Source organism: Vicugna pacos, chromosome 5 (genome assembly GCF_048564905.1).
Source record: "Vicugna pacos chromosome 5, VicPac4, whole genome shotgun sequence".
Taxonomy (NCBI): domain Eukaryota; kingdom Metazoa; phylum Chordata; class Mammalia; order Artiodactyla; family Camelidae; genus Vicugna; species Vicugna pacos.
Window position 1 is genome coordinate 16,068,824 of NC_132991.1, and position 26,587 is coordinate 16,095,410.

The window sequence follows — 26,587 nt, forward strand, 5'->3', positions numbered from 1 at the left end:
ACTTCATATATCTTTGCCAGGTAACAGTTTAAAATTTTGTTTCAGTGTAATTTGCTCTCTGGCATTGATTCATCTCTTGAACTTCTAGGCTGTGAGAATTTCTCCCGTGAAAATGATTTCCTAAATTCTGGACCTTTGGCTTTAATAACTTCAGCAACTTAGTTTTCCTTTTTAATGGCTGGAATATCGTATGTTTTTCATGGCTAGAGTATGTGTACCATATCTAACACTATAATCTGAAAATCCATATTTCATAAAGGTAGTCATTTATCCATTCCAGTAGTTTGAAATTGGGTTGTGTTATTTACATAGAGCAAGGGTGCTTAACATTTACATGGCATTATCTTTGCATTCATTTCCTAGGGATGTCCTTTGACTCCTTTGCCTCCAGTCAGTATTGCTATACGGTTCACCTATGTACTTCAAGATTGGCAGCAGTATTTTTGGCCTCAGCAACCTCCAGGTGAGATAATTTAGAGCTATATTTAACAAATTGAATATAAATGGAGAAAATATATTTGGAAATTAAATTATTTAACAGTGTATTTCAAGCATTTTAAACTTGAAATATTTGTAACTCATTTAAAATGTAATATTGCTCATTTCATTGTCGTTATCACTTTTTTCTCTTAAAAAAGCTCTGTAGGGTGCTCTAGAGACAGCATTACTATATATTTGACAATCTGTCTTTGAAAGCTAATATTATTTATAAAGCATCCCCCTGCAATGGAACATCATGTGCTACAAATTAGTATGTAATGAATGGTTAAAATGCCTGCTTTCAGAATATAATAAGAGAAGTAACTCTCGTAGGCTGAGAATAGACATACACAGAACCTTATAGAGAGTAGAGTTTGAAGAAGATGGCTAAGTAAAAAAAGGGTATATATACATATACTTACGGGAAGAGCTGTAGAATATTTTACTTTAACTTGCATTTTATAAAAAATGTCATTAAAATCACTTTACCTACTTAACCATTGATATACTGATTCATTTAACAATCATTAATTATTAGCCTATAATAGGCCAGTCTCTGCCAGGAACACAGATATGAACAGACGTTATCTAAGTTCTAGAAAAGCTCAGCCTAGTGAGCCTAATTAAGTGAGATTTTGGTTCCTAGGTGTTTCTGTCACATATAAGTGTAATTATATTTAAGTATAGCTAATAAAAAATTTAATACAAATTTATAAATAGTTACAAGGATTTTATTAGCCTGAATACATTTTTTATTCTGCCTGCCTCAAAGAGAAATAGAGTAAAGTAATATTCTTTACTATTTATTTTTGTTCCAAATGGTTGATTTGTTTATAAAAGTGAAAGTAATAAATTGGTAGTCTTGGGATGATACTAAAATTAATGTAGTACATATAGCTTTTGGTGATTATATATACCACTACTGTGTTATTTTATATACCGCTGAATAATGTAATAAAAGAACTGCATCTAAACTACAGCAGAGGGAAATAAAAGCTAAGCTGAGATTTATATTAGAAGACTCAAATATTTGTTTTGGTATTTCTAGTTCCCAGACAACGATAACCACTAGACAATTTATAGCTGGCTTCTAATTTTGAAGTTTTAATTCCTACCCTCTTTTTCCTTTTTTCAAAGGCCACTATTATTAGTCAATTTTAAAGATTTCCCAAGATGGTATGGTCTGTTGATGATCTAAGAAGTCCAAGAGCCAGAATCTTAATAAAATTCTGATTGCCAGTAAGGCCTTTGTTAGTGTTCTGTCGCCAGTTTTTTTTAATAGGGATCAGAATATTAACCTTCCTCAGTGGATTGAAGGCCATTTAACTTTTTAATATTTTCTCTTATAAAGGGATAGGACTGAGCATGTAACATGAGCCAGACACTGTGGTTGACCTTTTATATACTATTTCATGTAATTCTTGTTTACCTGTGAGACAAGTATCACTATCATTCTTAGAGATCAAAAATAACTGGCCCAAGGTCACATGGTCACCAAATGATAAAGTTTGCATTTACCAGGACCCATCATCCTTTCATTCGACAGTGTTGCTTTTCAACTTTTAATTCAACTAAAAGTTTTGTACAGTTAATAGTAATAATTTTCAACTTACTGATTTACGGAATGTGCTTATTATAAATCTTGAAGCTCTTAATTCACATCTTATAATAAAGCTAGTCATTATGATCTTTATTGTGAGCATTCTTTAGTTGGAAAAATGGAATGAATTGACTTGAGAAAATTTACTGAATCAAGTAATTGAGCCATATTTAATGACTAATTTTAATAATTTAGTTAGGGTATAGATAATTATTAAACATGATTTTAGCAAATCGTGGAGTGTTCATAACTCAACAGTAGATTTTAATTTTAGAAATTCCCAGTGTAGTTTGAATAATTAAAAACAACCATCTGTATTATTTCAAAGAGAAATAAATCTTTTCAATGTCTCTTCGAAGTGTTTATTACTTCTTCAAGACAGGTGGAACTGAGGAGGGTGATTTAACCTCTAAATTCTCCTCTAATCTCAGAAACTATTCATAATGGAAAAGAAATTCTCTCCTGAACTTTAAATATTTCCATGTACTGTCGGCTGAAATAAAGTTTTATTAATGATGACTAATTTGGTCTACTCAGAAATTGACAGCAAAACTGATGAATGTAGGTTGATGAGAAAGTTTTTTAATAGATCATCTTTCTTTCAGATGATATTAATCATATTCTTAGAAAATGAAAAAAGATGTATGGGAATAATGTTCTCTTGGGTAATATTTAAGGGCTGTTTCAGAAGGATAAAATTTAGAATGCATGGCCTAGGGGTGGGAATAGCTTAGTGGTAGAGCGTATCCTTAGCATGGCTGAGGTCCTGGGTTCAATCTCCAGTACCTCCATTAATACAAAATAAATATATGTTCAAAAAAAGTTAGAATAGAATGCATGGCTTGAATGCAGCACTGTACAAATAGGAGTTGTGCTTTTTACTGTAACTTTTTTTTTTTTAAATTTACTTTTTGGGGGAGTAATTTATTTATTTTATTTAATTTTAGAGAAGGTGCCGGGGATTGAACCCAGGACCTTGTGCAACACTCTACCTCTTGAGCTATATCTCTCCCCCTGCTATATAATGTTCTTGAGGGAAGTCTTTAATATCTGATGGCTTGTTCATACTTGCTATATGTGTCTTAATGCTGACACTTTTAAATCTATATTCTCCCAAAGGGCTGATCTAACTAGATTAAATTGTTATTTCGCCATTTTTGGATAACTGATGGAAAGTTTTTTGTTTGTTTGTTTAGATATAGATGCCCTTGTAGGAGGAGAAGTTGGAGGCCTGGAGTTTGGCAAGTTACCATTTGGTGCCTGTGAAGATCCTATTAGGTGAGAATTTCAATGTAACATTTGAATTATGGGACTTTACTTTTAAGATTATTATTGATACTGATTTTACTGTACTTTGTAATAATGCAGCCTCCTGGAATGAATATGGTACTGAAAACAAAGACCTACATCTAACAATCTGTTCACCTTTTAATTTTTTTCTCTGTAACTTAAGTAAAAGAGGGTTTAAAGTAGTATATAAAATGCATATAATACCATTTATTGATTATTCCTTGTGGAAGTGATTCTTGGTCTTCTTTGAGGGAAACATTTTAAATATTGAAAAGCACAGACAGTATCGTATACAACAAACTTTCATGTGGCCATGACCCAGAATTAACAACTGTTTGCATTTTTCCTGGCCCCTTTTTCAAAGTACACAAATTAAGACTTCAGTAAATGACACAAAGGTGACCTCATAGATTACCCACTTGCTTTTCTGAAAGAATTGCTGAATATTAAAAGTAGATGTTTCACAAGAAAGTGTAGGGGTTGGAAAATTTAGTCACTGATGGCAGAATATTTGGAAACTAATAAACAGTGCTGATATAGAAAATATCTCATTTGTTAAACTATTTGGTTGTTTAAAAAATACTCCCGTGTATACATATATTTTAATATTGTCACATAGAGGTAGAAATAATACTTTTAACTTAAGGTCACTTAAGAGAGACTATAAAGTGTATCTTTTTTAATTGATTCTTATTATATGTGCCAGGCACTATTCTAAATAAGGAAGATACAAAAGTAAGTGAAATAGACAGTGTCTGCCTTCTTGGCATTTACAGTCTAATTAAATGTAGGATAATTTGAAGGAAGAGTATAGTATAGAGTATGTAATGACAGTAATATGAGAAGCTAGTTTAGATTGTTATGCCATCAGTAGTGTTCTTAAAGGAAGTGATATTTATTCTGTCTCAATTAGGGGAGGACTCAGGCAGGCAAAGAGTGAGGAAATGACCATCCCAGGTGGAAGGAGGATCCTGTGCAAAGTGCCTTGATGCAGGAAAGAGCTTGGCAAGTTGACTAAAGGAAATAGAAGGTGGCCATCATGGCGGGAATGTGGTGAACAAGGGGGAAATGGTACCGGGTGGATTACAGATACATTTGTGGCTGTCCAACGGGTTCATTTATTTAGATTTTACTTAGAGAAAATTTTAGGGGGAGAGAAATAAATTGACTTGGTAGAAATTTGAAGGTTTTAGTTATAAGTATTTCTTCCTAATTTGTATCATGATGAGAATTGAACAAAGGAACAAGTGGTTGAGAAGAACACAAAGATAAGTTAGGAGTAATATGGTGCATATGGTGGACCGTTTAAATCAAACAGTGATTAACGTATGTTATGGGCTCTACGCTTTTGAAAAGTCATGTTTGGTAGTGGAAGAGGAAATGAAGAGGCTTTTTTCAGCGTCTTTTTTCCTTGTCAAAGAAACTTTTCTGCAGTTAGAGGGAGTAGAGAAGACATAGTCATAAAAGCGTAGGAACTGAATCTGAGGTGGATGACTAAAATTATTCAGGAGCATATAGTTTTAAACCTCTAATCATTCATGTACTCTGATATTCATACTGTTTGTGCTTTTTTTACCTTAAAAATTAGTTTTATTATGAATAATAAATTCACACTCAGTGGAGAACATTTAGAAAACATGTGAAAAGGGGCAAAAATCATGTTAAGTAGTGAAGATTGTTTAGTTGAGAACTGTAGTGGTCAACTCTGACCAATTCAAGTGAAAAACTGATTCATTGGGAAGTTATTTGGTAACTCAAATTCAAAGGTTTAATTGGTACCATTGTAGAACCTGGCTTAGAAAATAGGCTTGAGCCAAGGGTGCCTCGTTGTCTGGTTCACAGCCAAGGTTACAGTGCATTGTTGTGGAGTGCTGGCCCTGCTCCCACAGTGAATTCTAAACTGTACTTAAAAATGCAGTCTCAGACTGGAGTTGCCAGTTAGTAGAGCATCACCAAAGATCAGAGAAGTGAAGTAACTGGCCTTTTTGGCTTCTGTACTCTCCAAACTTAAGAAGTGGATTCAGAATCTAGACAGGAAAAAAAAATCACTAAATTCATAATCCCCCCTACTTATAGGTGATTGCTGACAACAGCTAGGTATGTGTTTCCAGCCATTTCTCATATACTTGAATTAGGTGTATTTGTGTACATATGCATATATATATATATATGCAACAAGGCTCCCCAACATCACCCCAAGGTTGATATGCTAGGAAGACTCACAGAACTCAGCATATCGTTGTGCTCATGGCTACGATCTATTACAGCGAAAGGATATAATGCCAAAATCAGCAAAGGGAAAAGGCACATATGGTGAGGTCCAGAGCAAACCAAGGACATGCTTCCTCTCCCAGTGTAGTCACAGAGGACACATTTAATTCTCCCAGCAGTGACCTGTGACAACATATATGAAGGTCTGTCTGCCAGGGACCCTAATTAGAGACACAGTCCGGGGGGGTTTTAATCAGAAACTGGTCACGTAGGTACCCTCTGCCTAGCAGGCACTGGAAGAAGACCAGATGTTTGCATAAACCATATTATTTGCACAGGTAATTTGGGCACAGTGAGCTACTCTTACCAGGAAATGGTAGGAACCTCCCAAAATTCTAGTTCCCAGATGCCAAGCCAGAGGCCAACCTTACAAGTAATCCTTTCTTTGGGCCTGCTATGTTAACTCTTCTTGCACAATATTTTTGTATATTTTATAAATATATGCAATCCTGTACATTTTTATGGCTCGTTTTTTATTTTATAATTTTACATGAAGACTTTCTGAAATTTAATGTTTGTCTATAGTAAGAGGTCAGCAAACTATGATCTGTAGACCAAATCTGGCCAGTAGCCTGTTTTTCTACAGCTAATGAGCTAAAAATGGTTTTCACATGTTTAAAGGTTTAAAAAAAAAAACCAAAAAACAAGGATATGAAAGAAACTACATGGCCCATAAAAAGCCTAAAATACTTACTCTCTGGTCCTTTGTAGAAAAAGTATGCCAACCCCTCATCTTTAACATAATATTTTCAAAATTGAGATATAATTTACGTATCATAAAACTCACAATTTTACATTATACAATCCATTGTTTTTAGTGTTTATAGAGTTATGCAACCATCATCAGTGTGTAGTTCTAGAACACTTTCATTACCCCATAAGAAACCCCTTACCTCCTGCTCTCCCCAGGCCCTCTAGCTGTAGACAAAAACTAATCTACTTTTTGCCTCTATGGATTTGCCTACTCTGGACATTTCATGTAGACTAGGTTATATCATATGTGACCTTGTGTGTCTGGCTTCTTTCACTTAGCATATTTTAGAGATTCATTCATATTGTAGCATGAATCAGTACATTATTGCTTTTTATGGCTATATAATATTCCATTTTATGGAATAGTTCCACATTTTATTTATCCTTTCATCAGCTGATAGACATTTGGTTTACTTGTAATTTTTGGCTATTATTATATATAGCATGTTTTTTTCTTGCAGACATTGACATTGTATGAATGTGCTGCTAATTGCTTAACCAGGTGCTTACAGTTTTACTGTATTATGAATAATGACCACTTTTAACTTATTTATATGTACATCTCTGGTTATTTATGTAGGATACAATTCTAGAAGTAGATTTGTTGACTCAGAGGGTATATATACAGTAAAGCTTATGGATATATTTTATGTTTTATTTATTTTAGTGAGCTCCATTTAGCAACTACATGGCCTCACCTGACTGAAGGTATCATTGTGGATAATGATGTTTATTCGTAAGTATGTTAAGAGTAGTACATTGAGGGGTTAGGGGGTAGAGCTCAGTTAGTAGAGCACATGCTGAGCATGCAAAAGGTGCTTAGTTCAATTCCCAGTACCTCTATTTGAAAAAGGAAAAAAACAAAACAAAACAGACAGAGAGAGAGAGAGACCAAAATGAAGAGTAGTACATTGAGATTCACAAATTTCAGTAAAATAAGTTAACTAAGTGGTTAGCAATTTTTGTTTTTCATTGTATCAGTTTTTGATAAGGTTGGTTTTTTTTTTTCTGTTTTTAAAGATCACTTTTTAGATTGATTGATAGGTATTAGAGATGTATTTTAAGCTTCAGACTCTGAGGATATGATCCTTAGTTCAGGGATAATGAGCAATCTGAATCTTACTTGGTTTTAGCAAGTTTGTGTCTAAGCAGTTTGGGATTCAGTGCATAATTCTGTTGGAACTTTTCTTAGCTAGTAAGAAGCATTTGAAAGGCTTTGAAGAGATGATGGTCATTAAAACATGTGGGAATAATATTTGATCATTAAATGTCATAAGTAACAAAAAGTCCATGTGATATACTCCTATGCAATGGAAAATTGCACAGGAAAAGTTAAAAATTACAATGAGCACTATCCAGGAAGAATGTGAAGAAAGAGGAACATAATTTTAGTAGCTTCTTATGCTTGTTGCACAACAGTGAGTGAAGACTTTTTCATAATTAAAATGAATGTGTTAGATTTTCTGATGGTAAAAGTAACATAAGCTTTCTTAATCAGATAATTTAAATAGGTATAAAGAAGAAAGTAAAGACTACAATTTTGTTATTTAAAAATAACCAGTTGACATTTTGGGAGTGTATCTTTTTAAAGTTTAAATTTATGTATTAATTTTCTTTATTCATTTATTTAATAAGTGTAGCTCTATCTTGTCAATTTTTAAATTGCTACATAGTATTCCATTAACTGCACCATAATCTAATTGAGGAAATAGGGCACTTTTGATCTTGTGTAAATTTTTGTAGTTTTTTAAATTAATAAATAGCATAATAAAAAAGATTTATTCATTCATGCTTATTTCTCATTTCGTTTTTATTCCTAAAATGTATTTCTCTCATTAGATTATCAGTGTACACTGCATGTTTAGAATCATTTTTGTTTTTTTGATTACTTTGTTTTGATTTTGGTTTTCCCTTTTGTGCTTTTTTGAGAACTTTGATTTCTTAAGATTTCATTTTTTTAAGCTTCTCCAAATGACCTTATGCCTCTGAATAATAAATTTAAGGGAAGCAAAATGGATTGCTTATCCTTGTATATCATGTTTTCATTAGATTGCATTTTGATAAATTTATGAGTCTTTCAGTTTGCTATAATTAGGATCTTGTGTTTATTGTTTTGCATTTTAGTGATTTGGACCCTATTCAGGCTCCCCATTGGTCTGTTAGAGTGCGAAAAGCTGATAATCCTCAGTGTTTGCTAGGTAAGATACTCATATTCCTTTCCTGAAATACCACGAATCTGTCTATCCAGATCAGGAATGCTGAATGCATTCTTTACACTTCATTTCACCTTTCTAAAAAATATTTTAAATTTTTTTTACATTGTGACTTCCCTGGTTAATGCCATTATTTAAAATAAAATCATTCTAGTTACTCTTGAAGAGTACTAGCAGACTTTCTTTCTTGTCTTTTAGTTTTAACCAATCTACACCTCAAAATTCTCTTTTATTTTCCCATGATCTGAGTTTGATTCTCCTAATGCTTTTGTCAGTCCTTTGTTTTTCCTTCTGTGGCATACTCTGCATCTTCCATGTTAGTTAGTGGAACCCTTTTTGTCTTTTGCCATCTCTCTGGACCTGTAGTATATGATGGAAGGAACACTGAATTTGATGATCTTATTAGAGTGCTTCTGTAGAGCCAAACTTCATCTGCAAATCTATTTTCTGATAGAGGAAAAGAGTGTAAATAGTTTGGTATACCTCCTAGGGATATTTGAAGAATTCAGTGAAATAACATAAATAGAAATACTTAGAAAAATACCCATTGCTATTCAGATCATATTATTATGTCCCATGTCTAGAATTATCTTTCCCTTCCCATTTCATAGATAATGTCTTGTTCTTGAAATCTTCTGAACCTATCTCCTCTTTCCATCTTTTTCTCTCTTGTAATTAGTACACATGAAAGTATTTTCCCCATTTCTGTGTTCTTTCATGCCACATTTATTTCAAGAATCTCTTAAATCGGTTGAATTACCATTCAACTGATCAGAGTTACTAAAATATTTATTGATGACAGTATCGATACATTTCTCTAAAACATTATTTTCTTGGGCTCATTAAATATACAAAGATGTATGTAGAGTAAAATTCCTGTCATCAGTGAATTTGTCTTAGGGTATAGGGAGATAGTAGAGGGTTGATTCCATCCAACTCTAAAATTCTTGGACTTTGTTTCAAATCCTAGATCCATCAGTTTGAGCAAGTTTCATAATCTCTTCAAGTGTCAGTAAAATAAATGTAACAATAGTACATACTTCATAGTGAGAGGATCAAATAAGATTATGTACATGTGTGTATGTGTTACTACATTTAACACAGTGCCTATCTATAGTAAATACTCAATAGTGTCTCTCGTTTAATCATCGATGTACTCAATAACTAAATTTACTCACTTAATTATTTCCTCAGGCACTAACTTCTGTGATAATTACAGAGGACCTTAGAATTAAAAGTATTCTCATTTTAAGTTACGGTCCCATGATCTCACCTTACCTCTTTAGCTTTATGTGCTTATATGACTAGATTATAGGATTTTTCTACTTTTCTGAAGAACTCCAGAAAATGTTCTGAGTTTATTCAGAACTAGTTGGTGAATTCTAAAACTTAGATATAATTAATACATTGTATTGTCTAATAATTTTAATACTGACAGTTTTCATTAAGCTTTAATTTCTTTGTGCAAACATATCTCATAGGAGCTCTTTAAAAGATACCAAACCTTTCCCCCCATTTTATAATAATGACAACAAAGTATACCATTAACACGCAACTGAAGCTGAAGTAATGTCATCCTGCATGATTTTTTAGTCCTGTAAAAACGTATCTTAAAATTTTTTTTTCTTTTTAGAATTTCTTTTTAATTTTTGTTTTCTAATGGATTCAGAATTCTAGTAGAGTGGCAGCTAGGAAAAAAAGACTACTACATATATATAGTGATATTCTTAATATTATACACCTTAATGAGAATAGGTACTGTTTGTCTTATTCAGGCAAATAGTAAGTGCTTAATATTATTAGGTTCAGTTACTTTTCCTTTCATTCTGTGAGGAATTCTAAGGAAAACCTGTTCTAACATCCTGGGACATAGAAAGTAAGAGCAAGGCTACCTTTGAAATAGGATTAATATCTGTCTTGGGTTCAAAAACTGAATGGTTCTTTTTCTACCATATCTTAATAGCTTTTGTGAAAAGATGTGTACATTCATTTATAGGACTGATTTTTTTCAGTTATGTTTAAAAAATGAGTAACCTTTTTTCTATTTAGGTGATTTTGTCACTGAATTTTTTAAAATTTGCCGTCGAAAGGAGTCAACTGATGAGATTCTTGGACGATCCACATTTGAGGAAGAAGGGAGAGGTAACCTACCTTTTTTCTTTTTTTTTTTAAAGTTATTTTCAAATGTTTGATTCTTTCTTTGGCACATTTTCCGGCAACTTTTCATCTATTTTCTCATTTGAAATATGTTCAGGAAGCAAGTTTTGTTGACCCAGACAGCTACCGTTTTCTCTAGGCTATACCCTGAGCTTAAAACATTAAGTGTGATTAATAAGTTCTTTGCATCAAAATGTAAGATACTTTGAAAAGCAGGGTTTTAGAGGTTTATTTTTGAAGTCCCCAGGACAGAAAGGATTTTATACCTTTGTCAGTCATGCATCCATATAAAGCTGGACATGTGTATTAAAATTTTATAATTTTGAGACCATGTAAAATGAGTGAAAAGAGTGACTAAACTATTCTGTATAGTCATCAGTTTACTCATCACTTTAACTTCCTGAGGTTGGTGATATGTGTTCATTTCTATTCTTTTTATAGAAATTGCTGATATAACTCATGCTTTGTCAAAGTTGACAGAGCCTGCACCGGTTCCAATACACAAATTATCAGTTTCAAATATGGTACACACTGCGAAGAAGAAAATAAGAAAACATAGAGGTGTAGAAGAATCACCACTGAATAATGATGTCCTCAATACTATTCTCTTGGTAACTGAATGTAATATTTTATATGTCTACATGTGACACTCATTTGCTCATTATAGATTTAACCCCACCTAGGTGGCAGGCACTGGATTGGGAATATAAAATAAGTAAAACAAAGTCTCCACGTTTAGAGTACCGTCTAGAGTGAAGAAGGAAAGTAAACAGTAGTTAGAATACCATGGTTCATGTGAGAATTCTGGCAGAGGAACTGTGAGAACACAGAAGAGAATGCATCTGTCTCTGCTCAGTGGGAATCAGGGAAGGCTTCATAAAGAGGGACACTTGAGCTAAACCATAAAGGGAAGAAGGCTTTAGAAGCAGAGGAGTAGCAGAGGCATGAGAAAGCATGTTGACTGAGCATTTTAGAATATCGTAGGGTACTTCCCAGAGAGTGGCCAGGGATGAGGCTGCAGAGTAGGAGGTAAACTGTCATGCTGAAACACTGGATTTTTATCTTAAAGTTCAATGCCTGTTTAAGCAGAAGGTCGACATGAACAGAATGGTATTTTTGAAAACTTACATTTACAGCAGTCCAGAGAAAGCTTCGTAGCAAGTACTAGAGGGGCTAAGGTGTCTCGTAGGTATAGCATGGTGCAGTGGGCCCTGCCTAGGAGCCCGACACACCAGGGTTTAATCCTCACTTGCTGTGTGACTTTCAACAGGCCATTTAACTTCGGTTTCCTCATCTAAGTGAGTCTTACAAAACCCTGTGAGATTTTTGTGAGGATAAAGTCTATTCTATTCAGTGGAATATAATAGGCCTTTGCTAAATGATAGCTATTCTTACTATGATTGTAGTTACAATCATAATTCTGGCAATTTGTGTGTTAAGACATTCCAGGAAAAACCTTCAATAGTAGTGCAGTGAAAAGAATATAAGGTCTTAAAACCTTTATGTTAATCTTATCCTTGCTGTTTATCTGAATAAGACTTGTAGGCACATTTTTAATTCATATATTTGTAAGATGTGGGCAGTGATACATAGCTCACACAGTGGTATGAGACTAGGATACTGTTTGTAAATGTGCCTGGTAGTGGGGGTTGGCACTTGGTAGTTGCTTCTCATTAAAAAAAATCTGTTCAGCATGTTCTGTAATATGTGGCAAAGGAATTACAAGTCAGCACTAACACAAAACACTTGGGGAGAATAGTGATGAAAGGATTGAAAATAGATTTCTGTAGAGGAAGCCTCTTCTTAAAAATGTGTCCTTAGAAATTTTGTTCCAGTTATATAGCTCAGTTGTCATATGCACTGCAGTATTTTTTTTTTTTTAACCATTCTATACACCCTCATACCACCGCCCCCTGCCCTCCCTCCATATCCTCACATACATCTTCACACACGTTAACAGAAACCATGTGGAAAAGATGTGTTGGTCATTATAGGTGTCGACTGCTTCCCACTTTCTCATAAAATTATGAGTCTTTAATGTCATACTTTAAGCATTTCATATATGAAAACCAGTGGATGATCTGTCTCTACAGCTCTTGGATATGAGTATTTAAAATTTTTCTTATATAGTTTTTGTCTTTTTAATAATAACACTTAAAAAAAAATTAACGACCTTAAATGAGCCTGAAATCATAGTGAACAGATTATGGTTTTGCATTCTGTTTAGTTCACAGAACCAGATGTTTACATTTAAGAAAAATCTGATTTTAAAATTGGCTAGTCACTGAAACTGTATTTTTGAAGAAAAATAAAAAACATTTGAGATAGTGTAGACCCAACTGTCCAGTACAGTAAGAACATTCCCCTTGTTTTAAAGGCAAAGTCATTAGAAGTCAAATGATGTTTGTATGAGTTACAAAGATCAACAAAATAGGAAATTTAGTTGAAAATGTGATTATTTTGTTTCTTCCCTGTAAGTTCTTATTCCCTGATGCTGCTTCTGAGAAATCATTAGATGGGGCATCTTCAACAGACAATAATAATCCGCCATCAGAGAGTGAAGAATATGTAAGTGAATTAATACTAAAATGTTTTAAGTGCATTGAATTTCTAGGGATTTTGCTATATTTCTAAAAACAGTCATGAAATGTACTTCACAACAGTGACTACTGTAAACAGTATGATATATCTCTACACCTGTCATTTAAACTTTCATTTCTCAATTTATCAAAAACTTGGATGAAGAAAACATGAGTATTTTCTAGTACTTACTGTAAAGCTTTCTCTGTACTGTTGTGAAATAGAATCTTTTTATTTTAAAAACCACCTTAGAAAAACTTGAGTGGAGATCATGCCCTCCGTTTAGACAGTGACCTTCTGTAGAACACTGGCATACATACATATTTTGGGTGAAGAACTTTTCTGGAAACAATAAAAAAAAATGATAGGATTTCCTTCATTTTAGACTTTTCATAAATCGTCAAATTTATGTTTTGCAACAGATTCTTCTCTATCTCACAACTGGACAGAGTGGAAAATTCTTCAATGCAGTAACATGTGTAAAATGAAGTAAAATTTTCATGTTTTCCTTTTTCAAGTCTTTGATAAATTGAGAAATGAGAGCGTAAATGACAGGTGTAGAGATGTATCAAATTGTTAACAGTAGTTATTGTTGGGAAGTGATTTCTTGAAGTGAGAAGGAAAAGCAGAGGCTTTACATTTTCAGATTGTACAGCTCTGATTCTATGTTTTTGGTTTTGACAACAAGCGTGTACTTATTTGTAATTAAAAGATTTTTATAACAACACATGAAAATTGGAATATATCTTAAAGATTCCACAGAAGAAATTGAAAACTCTAACTTTACTCTCACTAAACTATAGCCTCACTTTTTCATCCCTGTAGAAATCTTGAAAAACTGAAACTGCCTAAGAACAATTTAGGCACTAATATAATAGGCCTTTGATAAAAGCTAGTTTGGTAGGATAGATTAATTTTAATATTGAAGTCTCTACCCATACAGTTTTGATTATACATGTAAATATGTTGTTAACAAGTTTTGCTTTGTTTCTGTTTTGTTAAATTTAGAATCTCTACAATCAGTTCAAATCTGCACCATCTGATAGTTTAACATACAAATTGGCTTTGTGTCTTTGTATGATCAATTTCTACCATGGAGGACTAAAAGGAGTGGCACATCTCTGGCAGGAATTTGTTCTTGAAATGCGTTTCAGATGGGAAAACAACTTTCTAATTCCAGGGTAATAATTTCAATAGATAGAATTTTTGTTAGCAAAATTGACTTTTAATCCATTAATTCTCCTCTTTTGGGTAATCTGTTCTAAGAAAGTGGTAAGAAACTTAGGACATGATTTATGTTCAGAGGTGTTCACTGCAGCAAATTTATAATAGAGGAAAAAAAGGTTAAACAACCTAAGAATCAAACATTAAAGAATGGTTAAATAAATTATGTTGTATCTCTACAATGGAAAGGTATTTTTCCCCAAGAATCTCGAGTAACATAGAAAATGGTCATAATATTTGTAGTAAAGTAGAATATAGTGTCATATATGAAGAGTGCTTTCAATTATGTTGATAGAGAATATTGAAAAATACATAGAATATATATAGAAATGTATATAAAAATAATTGGAAAGAAATACATTCAAATGGTAACAGTAGGTCTCTTGGGTATGAAGTTATATTTTTATGTTGTTCTTTATATATTTGTAAATTTTCTAAATCTTCTGTAGTGAACATATATTTTTATATTTGGAGGGAAAACATCTTTAGAGTTCATAAATGCAGATATACATGACCTGTACTTTTTTGGTGTAATTTATATTGACATTTCACTTAAAGTGTTTAATTAGCATGTATGTTGATACTGTATAGGTTACTGCTCATTTACCCAGGCTACCCAAAGTGAGGGAGGAGAATCATGATATGAATAATATAAAATGGGGATTGACCCAAAAATGTTTACTCTTAGGTCATTGCCAGTCTGCTTAGCTGAATTCTCTCTTGGCTTATTACTGGAAACTCAAGTGATTTAGACTAGAGGCTGTCCAGGGTCCCTTTACCGAAAGAGATAGAGATAGATGGTTTTTATGTTGAGAATCCACAATAGTGATTGAGAACTGAATATGTAGTGAGTGTAATCTGTTTTGCATAGTGTGAAATAGTGCTTGCTAGCTGATTCCTAGGGTGGTGGATTTAGAGGCTCTTGAAAAGATTAATTTTCTATTGGCTTAAGAGCTATCGCTAGTTGGCTGTTACACTTTGTAATATCTATTATATTTATTGTTGGCAAATTATAGACTAGGAGGATAAAATAAATTTTCATTTATTAATTTTATTTGCTCCATCTCAGTTACCTTACCTATAGAAATCTAGTTTTGATTTCTTATCCATGTCGCTAAAATACATGTAGTATACAATATGCATATCTGAAGCAATTTTATTAAGTTTCTTTTCCCACTACTTTGATAGATTAGCAAGTGGACCCCCAGATCTAAGATGCTGTTTACTGCATCAGAAACTACAGGTAAAAATTGCCCAGTGATAGTATATAAATGTGGTCCTGGTTCAATCGGGGATTATTCTAATGTTAAATGTAACAATGGATTATAGGTAGTTCTCATTGTGCTCCTGTAGATTACTTTTAGTAACTGTCGTTCACAACAGGGTCCAGGGAGGGGGTGGAGAATGAAAATTAAATACTCAAGCAGTGGATAGATTTTTATTTTATTGTAACTAATTCAAATAAAAATGTTATTTCTGCTTTCTTAAGATGTTAAATTGTTGTATTGAAAGAAAGAAGGCACGTGATGAGGGAAGAAAGACAAGTCCTTCAGATAATGTGATTAATACATATTCAGGGGATGCTGGAAAAGCTGGAGACCAGCTAGGGCCAGACAGTCTAAAAGATATGGAAAAGGAAAAGGGAGAGGTGGGAAAATCATGGGATTCTTGGAGTGACAGCGAAGAAGAATTTTTTGAATGCCTAAGTGATACTGAAGAACTTAAAGGAAATGGACAAGAGAGTGGCAAGAAAGGAGGACCTAAGGAGGTGGCAAATTTAAAGCCAGAAGGACGACTCTATCAGCATGGGAAACTTACACTGCTACATAATGGAGAACCTCTCTACATTCCAGTGACCCAGGTAGGACAGGACTGGCTCTTTAAGGTTGGTTGGTATGTTTGTATATAACTTATCCTAGTAGGAGGTGATTGCTTTGGGTAGGGGCAATTCTTTAAACAGTCTGTATTCAAAGATCTGTAGATTTGAAATCTAAACAAACTATTGAGGCTTTTAGGTCTACTATTTCTGAAATTCAGAAATACTTTCAGGCTTGAGTTGATAGTAGCTCATCATGTGCAAGGTGACCTATTAAACTGAGCAGTGAGTACTCAGGTGTTTAAAAAAACAAAATCCAAAAATATTGGTAGAGAGAACAAAAGTAAAAATCCTTTCATTACATAATTAGTTTTTACCTGTTCAAATAATGCGGTTTGAATCTATTTTATACCATTAGGAAGTGTAGAAGAGCAACAACTCAAAACCTAAGGAATAGCTATAGTTTTTGTTGGTTTTTTTTGCATAAGGAACATATGATTACATCTTATTGTGAAAAACTCAGTTTAGAAAACCTCAAAGCCCCGTCCACTAATTCCAACTCTCATCCCTAGAAGTAACCACTGTTATTGGTTTGAGTTATAATTTCTTATACTGATTTCTATGCAGTGATGTACCTACATGTGTGCATATGATTCAGTTTTGTCAATTTTTAAAAAATATGTGCAACCAATTCTTTTTTTTTTATTTTTTAAATTTGAAAAAATTACAGTTACAACGTGTCAGTCTCTGGTGTACAGTACAATGTCCCAGTCATGCATATACATACATACATTTGTTTTCAGGTTATAGCTTTTTAACCTAATATTCTTGGAGATCTTTTCATGTAATTACATGTAGATCTGCTTCATCTTTTTTTAATTGCTCTGTAATATTCCCTGGCATGGGAGAGCTACAGCTTATTTAACTATTCCCCTCTCAATGCACAGTATATGTTGTTTGCTATTCCAGTGTTACAGTGCCAATTCTTATAGTTTTTCATATGTTATGGGTTCATATATGAATGTTTCTCTCAGGAAGAAATGAGAAACAGAATTTCTAGATAAACAGATATGTAAGGTATAAAATTCCTCTTGAAAAGGGTTGCACCTGTTTTACACCCTGTCATTGATGAATATAGGAGTAAGGGAATACCACTCCCTCCCCAACTTTGCTTTCTCACTTTCCTCCTTCAATAAGGATGTATTGAGTGCATAATATATACCAACTATTGTCCTAGACCTTGCTATATAGTAAGGTTTTTAAACTCATGGTACTTATATTCTTATTTTATTTAATATTTAATAAGAAATTGACATTACCAGTCATAAAAATTTTTGCCAGTATGATGGGCAAAAGTAGTATCTCAGTGTTCTAGATTGTATTTCCCTGATTTTTGATGAATGTAAACATCTTTTAATATGTTTATGGCCATCCTTTCCTATAAATTATGTTCCATTTTTCTTTTAGTTCGCTGTCCTTATTGATTTATGAGTCCTTCATATTTTAGCTATAAATCCTGTGTTATGTACATTGTATATGTTTTCTCCTAGTTATTTAAAAAACATTTACTTACCTGTTGAGTTATAAATTAATAACTAAAGTGCACAATTTTTTTATTTTTTAAAAATTGGGTTACAGTCAGTTTACAATGTTGTGTCAATTTCTGGTATACAGCACATTTTTTCTGTCATACGTGAATATACATATATTCGTTTTCATGTTCTTTTTCACCATGAGCTACTACAAGATCTTGAATGTATTTCCCTGTGCTATACAGTATAAATGTGTTAAAGTGCACAAATCTTAAATGTACAGCTTGGTGAGTTTTTTCATATTTAAAAACCCATGTACCTACCACCCAAATCAAGATATAGAAAATTACCATTATCCTGGAACAGCAATGATCAGTAGAACTTTCTGTGAAGATGGACGTGTATCTCTGCTCTCCAGTACTATCACGGTTGTCTGTAGGTAGCTATTGAGTGTATGAAATCTGGCTCATGCTATTGAGGAACTGAATCATTTATTTAATTTACTTAAATTTAAATAGCCAGATGTATTGGATATCATAGCCTAGTATTCCCCTCCAGGTAACTCTTTTTCTAAGTTTTTATATCTCATAAGTGGAATCACACTTTGCTTACTCTTTTGTATGTAGATGGAATTGTGCACTCTTGTGCTGTACTTTTTTATTTAACTACCATTTGTGAGATTCATCCATGTCATTGCATGAATCAGTATTTTTTTTAAACATTTTTTATTAATTTATAATCATTTTACAATGTTGTGTCAAATTCCAGTGTAGATCACAATTTTTCAGTTATACATGAACATATATATATATATATATATATATTCATTGTATTTTTTTTTCCTCTGTGAGCTATCATAAGATCTTGTATATATTTCCTTGTGCCATACAGTATAATCTTGTTTATCTATTCTACAATTTTGAAATCCCATCTATTCCTTCCCACCCTCTGCCCCCTTGGCAACCACAAGTTTGTATTCTATGTCTACGAGTCTATTTCTGTTTTATATTTATGCTTTGTGTTTTTGTTTTTGTTTTGTTACTATTTTTGTTTTAGATTCCACATATGAGCAATCTCATAATGGGGTTTTTCTTTCTCTTTTTGGCTCACTTCACTTAGAATGACATTCTCCAGGAGCATCATGTTGCTGCAAATGGCATTATGTTGTCGGTTTTTATGGCTGAGTAATATTCCATTGTATAAATGTACCACATCTTCTTTATCCAGTCATCCGTTGATGGACATTTAGGCTGTTTCCATGTCTTGGCTATTGTAAATAATGCTGCTATGAACATTGGGGTGCAGGTGTCATCCTGAAGTAGGGTTCCTTCTGGATATATGCCCAGGAGCGGGATTCCTGGGTCATACGGTAAGTGTATTCCTAGTCTTGAGGAATCTCCAGACTGTTTTCCACAGTGGCTGCACCAAACTGCATTCCCACCAGCAGTGTAGGAGGGTTCCCCTTTCTCCACAGCCTCTCCATTATTTGTCATTTGTGGATTTTTGAATGATGGCCATTCTGACTGGTGTGAGGTGATACCTCATTGTAGTTTTGATTTGCATTTCTCTGGTAATTAGTGATATTGAGCATTTTTTCATGTGCCTATTGATCATCTGTATTTCTTCCTTGGAGAATTGCTTGTTTAGGTCTTCTGCCCATTTTTGGATTAGGTTGTTTATTTTTTTCTTATTGAGTCATATGAGCTGCTTATATATTCTGGAGATCAAGCCTTTGTCAGTTTCATTTGCAAAAATTTTTTTCCCGTTCCGTACGTTGTCTTTTTGTTTTATTTATGGTTTCCTTTGCTGTGCAGAAGCTTGTAAGTTTCATTAGGTCCCATTTGTTTGTTCTTGCTTTTATTTCTTCTAGGAGAAAATTTTTGAGATGTATGTCAGATAATGTTTTGCCTATATTTTCTTCTAGGAGGTTTATTGTATCTTGTATTATGTTTAAGTCTTTGATCCATTTTGAGTTGATTTTTGTGTATGGTGTAAGGAACTGTTCTAGCGTCATTGTTTTACATGCTACTGTCCAGTTTTCCCAACACCATTTGCTGAAGAGACTGTCTTTATTCTATTGTATATTCTTGCCTCCTTTGTCGAAGATGAGTTGACCAAAGGTTTGTGGGTTCATTTCTGGGCTCTCTATTCAGTTCCATTGGTCTGTATGTCTGTTTTTGTACCAATACCATGCTGTCTTGATGACTGTAGCTCTATAGTATTGTCTGAAGTCTGGAAGAGTTATTCCTCCAGCCTCTTTCTTTCTCTTCAGTAATGCTTTGGCAATTCTAGGTCCTTGATGGTTCCATATAAATTTTATCATGATTTGTTCTAGTTCTGTGAAATATGTCCTGGGTAATTTGATAGGAATTGCATTAAATCTGTAGATTGCCTTGGGCAGTGTGACCATTTTAACAATATTGATTCTTCCAATCCAAGAGCATGGGCTATCTTTCCATTTTTTAAAGTCTTCTTTAATTTCCTTCATCAGTGGTTTATAATTTTCTGTGTAGAATTCTTTCACCTCCTTGGTTAGATTTATTCCTAGGTATTTTATTACTTTGGGTGCTATTTTAAAGGGGATTGTTTCTTTACTTTCTTTTTCTGTTGGCATGAATCAATATTTGTGCACGTTTTATTACTGTGTAGTATTCTGGTATATGAATATGCCATTCAGTTCTTACATTGCTTATCCGTTCATCCGTTGAAGGAATTTGAGTTATTTACAGTTTGAGCTAATTATAAATAAATGAACATTCTTATAAGTGTCTTTTGGTGAACAGACACTCATTTTCTTTTGGATACATTCCTAAGAGTAGAGTTTGGGGGCCATGTGGTATAAGTATGTTTTAGCTTAATTAGATACTGCTAAACAATCTCGCAAAGTAGTTGAACTAATTTACATTCCCTCCAACAATACATAATAATTGTAGTTTATTTCACATAATCTCTTACATTTGGTGTGTCAGGAGTCCCAACACCACTCCCAGGTTTAATGATTTGCCAGGAGGACTCCCAGGGCTCAGCAGATAGTCATGCTCACAGCTATAATTTTAATACAGTAAAAGGGTACAAAGCTGGGAGGGTATAGCTCAGTGGTAGAGTGCATACTTAGCATGCACAAGGTCCTAGGTTCAATCTCCAGTACCTCCATTAAAAAATAAATAGAAACCTTGCTGCCCCCACCCCCACCAAAAAAAAGATACAAAGCAAAATCAGCAGAAGGAAATGGCACATGGGCAAAAGTTCAGAGGATACCAAGCACAAGCTTCCAAGAGTCTCCATGCAGTATGGTCACATAAGATACACTCAACTCCAGCAATAGATTGTGACCACACATGAAATGTTGTCTACTGGGAAATTTCTCAGAGGCTCAGTGCTCAGGGTTTTTATTAGGGGCTAGTCACATGGCACCCTCTGCCTAGCAAGTGCCAAAATTCCAAACTCCCAGAAGGAAAGCAGGTGTTCAGCATAAACCATATTGTTTGTACAGTTTAGGCACAGTGAGCCATTTGTATCAGTTCTGAGTATGGTGGGACTCTGCCAAAATCTAAGTTCCTAGAAGCCAGCCAAGGGCCAACTTTGCAAACAGGCCTTTCTGAGAATAGTAGTCTGAGGCCTGCTATGTTAACTCTTCTCTGCACAGTTGATAATTTCAATCATTTTAATTTTTGCCTTTCTGGTGGGTATGTAGTAATCTCTCTTGATTTCACATTTCCCTGATGAATAATGATGACACTGAACACATTTTCATATATTTATTGCCCATTTGGATGTTTTCTTGGTGATGTACCTATAACAATTTCTCCTAAAACTGTGGCTTGCCTGTTCATTTTCTTAATGACACCTTTTGTTGAATAGGCATTGTTAATTTTAGTAAAGTCTGATCTACCGACATTTTTCTTATGTGGATACTGCATTTGTCTTCCATTAAGAAATCTTTACTCCAAGGTCCTAGAGATGTTCTCTTATGTTTTCTTCTGGAAGCTTTATCATTTTATCTATCACATTTGCATTTGTGATCCAGCTCCAGTTTACCGTGTTTGGCATGAGGAAGAGATTAAGATTCTCTATTTTTCTGTAAGGATGTGCAGTTGTGTTCCAACACCATTATTCAAAAGACTTGCCTTTTCCCACACAGAGTGGCAGTGACGTCTTTGTTGTAAATCAAGTGGCTGTATGTATGTTGGTCTATTTCTGGACCATTTATTTCTATTCTTTAGTCTGTGTCTATCCTTGTGCCAGTAATGTACTGTTGTTATTACTGTAACTTTATAATGTCTTTATATCTTACAGTATAAATCTTCAACTTTGTTCTTCAGGATTATTTTAGTTGTTCTTTGCATTTTTATGAGAATTTGAGACTCTGCTTGATAGTTTCCACATAGAAAATAATCCTCCTGGAATTTTAATTCATATTATATCAAATAAGATTTAGAATTACAATTGCATTGAATTGGAGACAATTGATATCTTAACAGTCTAGTCCCATGACCATGAAATGCCCTTCATTTTACTTAATGTTTTTTTAGTTTCCCTTATCAGTGTTTTTCAGTTTTTAATTTAGAGGTTTTATGTATTTTTATTAAGTTTATCTCAGTATTTATAATTTGTCAAATATTATAAGTGGTATTTTTAAGTTTCATTAAAAATTTTTCCCCTGATATGTAGAAATAGTTAATTTTTGTATATAGACCATGAATCTAACAGTCTTACTACATTCACTTATTTATAGTAGTTTGTAGATTATTTGGAGTTTTCTGTGTACTCAGTCATGTTATCTGTTAATATAATTTGAATTTTGATTTTCTGACCTGCACACTTTTTAATTCTTTTTCACTCCTTATTGCACTGGCTAGGACCTCCCGTATAATGTTGAATAGTGGACATTCTGTTCTTATTTTCAGTCACAGAAGGAAGGCATATGATAATCACTGAGGGTATCTGGTATAGGTATCATATATTATATTAAGGAAATTCTCTCCTATTTCTAGTTTTTGAGGGTTTGTATTATGAAGAGGTGGTGTGTTTTATTGGATGTTTTTCCTGCATATTGATATAACCATAAGATAATTGTGAATTATAAATGAAATAGTGTGTGATAAGTGAATAACAGTGTCTGGTCCAAAATAAGCACTGAAGTTTTAGCTTTTCTTCTGAATACTGTTAACTTTATTTCCATGCTTACATTGATTCTTTTTCAGGTGGCTATCATTTACAAAATTAGGGTTTTTTTGATTGATAGGCCTTACCTTTTTGCTTCATTATAGTTTTTAAAAAGTAAATTATATTTTAGGTATTTCATCACTAACTTTTAGTATTAGGACAAAATAGTTTCATGTTAGAAACCAAGTGTTTATTTTTTCTAATTTTGTTAGGGAGCATGCAGTTGATATTGAGGTCTTGTGGCATAGACCTGGGTTTTGGGATCCAGGAGAACTAGATTTATGTCCTGGCACCACCTCTTATTATCATTAAAAAAATTATTTTTTTCTTTAGGGAGGAGGTAATTAGGTTTACTTACTTAGTTTTAGAGGAGGTACTGGGGATTGAACCTAGGACTTTGTGTATGCAAAGCATGTGCTCTATCACTTGAGCTATACCCTCCCCCAACCACCACTTTTTATTACTTGTACTGCTAGTACAAGCTATGTTTCCTTTCTGAGCCTTGTTTTTCTCTCTAAAAGGTGGTTACTTTGCATTTTCTAGAATTTTATATAATTTTTATCTTACCTTTAGGTAAATTGGGGCAAATTTTTAGTCTGTTTTACTTTAGTGCTTTAAATTTTAAATTATAACCATTCTGTGTGTACTTACAGAAAATGTTCGGAATTCAAAATAATCCCAGGTGAAACCATTATAATTTCAAACTTTAGAAATTAGCATAAAATGTGCATTAATCAATAAAATAACAAGACTTTATATAAGTTCTTGATTCATAAGAATTTAAACATACTCCCTTATTCCTTTCATGTAGGCTTAGGTCAACCTAAAATTTATGACTAGGGAAGGCTTAAAATTTTTAGCCAGTTTTTAGAACCAGGGCTAGAAGAGAAATTTGTGGAGAATCTGTTAGAGCAGTTCTTAGGTAGTGGCTTAGAACCAAACTAACAGTTCTCAAAATCAGCATCAAATAGATGTCCTAGATTGTCTCTTCCATTTGCCACTTGAGAGTTTTGCCCCTGGTGATATTGGGCAAGGTACTTTATCTCTGCCTGTAATTTCAGCACATATAAAATGCCCTATCACTTCTCAGTGATCACATGTATGACTGAAACATTATACTATACACCAGAAATTGACACAACATTGTAAACTGACTAATAAAAAAAAAGTAGTTTCTTTTTAATGAAAATAATGAGGCCTCTGTTCTTGAGTGTACTGCTTCATTGGAGATTCATGTAATTTTTTAATTTGACTGAGGTATTTTGATATCATAGGGAAAGTAGAGTAAGAAGCTTATAATACAACCTGAGTATTTTGTCTCTGATTGCAAATATTTATTGAGCTTGTGCCAGGACTTATTCTTCCCCACATTGAATCACAGGAAGCTTGAGTAATTGCCCCAGGCCACAGAGCTGGAATTCAAACACAGTCATGTAGTTTCTAGAGCCCAAGATCTTTTTTGTTTCTTTGTTTGCTTTTTATATATTTTTATTGAAGTAGAGCCCAAGCTCTTAACCACTCTGTCATACTGTTTTACCAGTTGTTATTCAACCTCAGATATCACTGTGAGACTTCAAAAATGATGTATGTTCATTGTAGAGGAACGAAACAAGAACTTGTAATTCCATAATCCAGAGATGATCACTTGTCAAAGTAGTTCCTTTTCATTTTTTCCTGTATCAGACCATTTCCGTATTGTTGTACATTTCAGATTCTTTCCAATTTTCACACTGTTACAAATAATGCTGCAGTGATATATCTAAAAGTGGAATTATTGGGTCAGAGGACCTGATCATAAATGCTTATTACCATGTATTGATTGCCAGATTGTTGTCCAGGAAGATTTATATTCTCTCTAGCAGTGTTTGAAAGTAACCCTTTAGGTTTACTTCACAAATGAGGATAATACAAGAAAAAAGTATTTTCTTTTGTTTGTTGCTGTGTTTTGAATGCCATACCTTAACCATACTTCTACTTTATTTCTGACAGATATCTGTGAAAATTATTTATCTTTATAGTAGTGATTCTTAACTGGGGAGTGTGTTTTGTCCCCCAGGGATATTTGGCAACATCTGGAAACGTTTTTGATTGTCATGAAGTGGAGTGGTACTACAATGGCAGGCAGAGGCCAGAGATAAGCTGCTAAACATCTTACAATGCACAGAACAGGCCCCACAACAGAGAATCTATCCAGTCTAAAGTGTCAGTAGTACTGAGGCTTAGAGAACTTGCTTTATAGTAAGCTCCTGAAATCGAGAAGAAATCTATTTATTGATAATGCTTACTTCTGCTAGGTCTTACCCTATTATCTAGGAATAGAAGAGTTCATGTTTTTCTGGCTTTAACAACAAAGCAGGCAAGACTTGTTTGGTTAGTTTCTGGATTGTTGACTTTTTCATATTTAAAATATAAAGTATAATGGGATCCATTCCCAGAGAACTTTCCTAAGCCCCTTTAAACAGTTTATGAAATGTTTTCTGACACTCTTAATGATTCTACAGTTGTATCTCCCTTTAGATTTGCCCTAGCTGCTGTTTTATTTGACGTTACTACTAATATATTCTCAGAACAAAAAATTCTCAGAACAAAAATCTGACAACTTCTTGTTGGAATTAGTAATTTAAATGTATGTAGAACCTAAACTCAAAGCAACTCCTCCAACATAAAAGATAGTTGTTTGGGGGCTTTTAGTTGGGGTTCAATTCATTTGCCTTTATTTTTGTTTTCATGTATATCTGTTTTCTTCTCTTACTAGTTATAATAAAAACCTTGTAACTAATAATGACATTCATTAAAATATTGTTAGGACTTAATTTCTTTATCAATAATAGGCAGGAAAATGCTCAGTGCATCCCAATTCCTCTCTCAGCTGTCATCAAGAGGAAACATCATAATCTTACCTGTTGGGTTGGGGGTGCTGGAAGTCTTACTTATTCTTAACTTGTTACTTTTTCATGTAGGTTCCAAAAAACTTGTGAATTCTGAATTCTTTTGGATACCTATCTTGTGACTGCTAGAGCTGAAATAATTGTTTTTATTCTATTTTTACACTTCTGCTTTGTCTAAAAAAAGCTGTTCATGAGCTTTGTCCTTTTGTGCTTCACAGGAACCAGCACCTATGACGGAAGATCTGCTAGAAGAGCAGTCAGAGGTTCTAGCTAAATTAGGTACATCAGCAGAAGGGGCTCACCTCCGAGCACGCATGCAGAGTGCCTGTCTGCTCTCAGATATGGAGTCTTTTAAGGTGGGTCACACTTCCAGAGCTCAGGAGTCTGCTTTGAGCTATTCTGGGATGAAGCTGTGAAGGTCACTCTATAAAGTGGTATGAAGGTCTGAATGTCTTTTTCATGAAACGTTTTGATTTCATTAGTAGTTACAACACCCTACCTTCATTCCCTCAAGGTTGTGATCAAACTTCTTAAGTTTAAAAAAAGAGAGGAGCAGTCTTTGAATAATGGCTGAAAGTTGAGAATTGAATCATTTCTGTATGTGTATTAGGGTGTTT

The 26,587-nt window shown here is 33.7% G+C and overlaps 1 protein-coding gene across 1 annotated transcript in view; it reads left to right on the forward strand.

Annotated features, from left to right (window-relative positions):
- RAB3GAP1 (RAB3 GTPase activating protein catalytic subunit 1) overlaps positions 1 to 26,587 on the forward strand; it is a 90,819-nt gene that overhangs the window by 46,404 nt on the left and 17,828 nt on the right. The window contains exons 8-18 of the mRNA XM_072960901.1: positions 364 to 463; positions 3,277 to 3,358; positions 7,062 to 7,130; positions 8,519 to 8,592; positions 10,657 to 10,749; positions 11,206 to 11,375; positions 13,243 to 13,332; positions 14,353 to 14,525; positions 15,757 to 15,811; positions 16,058 to 16,429; positions 26,189 to 26,326. Of these exons, the coding sequence (XP_072817002.1) occupies positions 364 to 463; positions 3,277 to 3,358; positions 7,062 to 7,130; positions 8,519 to 8,592; positions 10,657 to 10,749; positions 11,206 to 11,375; positions 13,243 to 13,332; positions 14,353 to 14,525; positions 15,757 to 15,811; positions 16,058 to 16,429; positions 26,189 to 26,326 (1,416 nt within the window). The remainder of the gene's footprint in view (positions 1 to 363; positions 464 to 3,276; positions 3,359 to 7,061; positions 7,131 to 8,518; positions 8,593 to 10,656; positions 10,750 to 11,205; positions 11,376 to 13,242; positions 13,333 to 14,352; positions 14,526 to 15,756; positions 15,812 to 16,057; positions 16,430 to 26,188; positions 26,327 to 26,587) is intronic.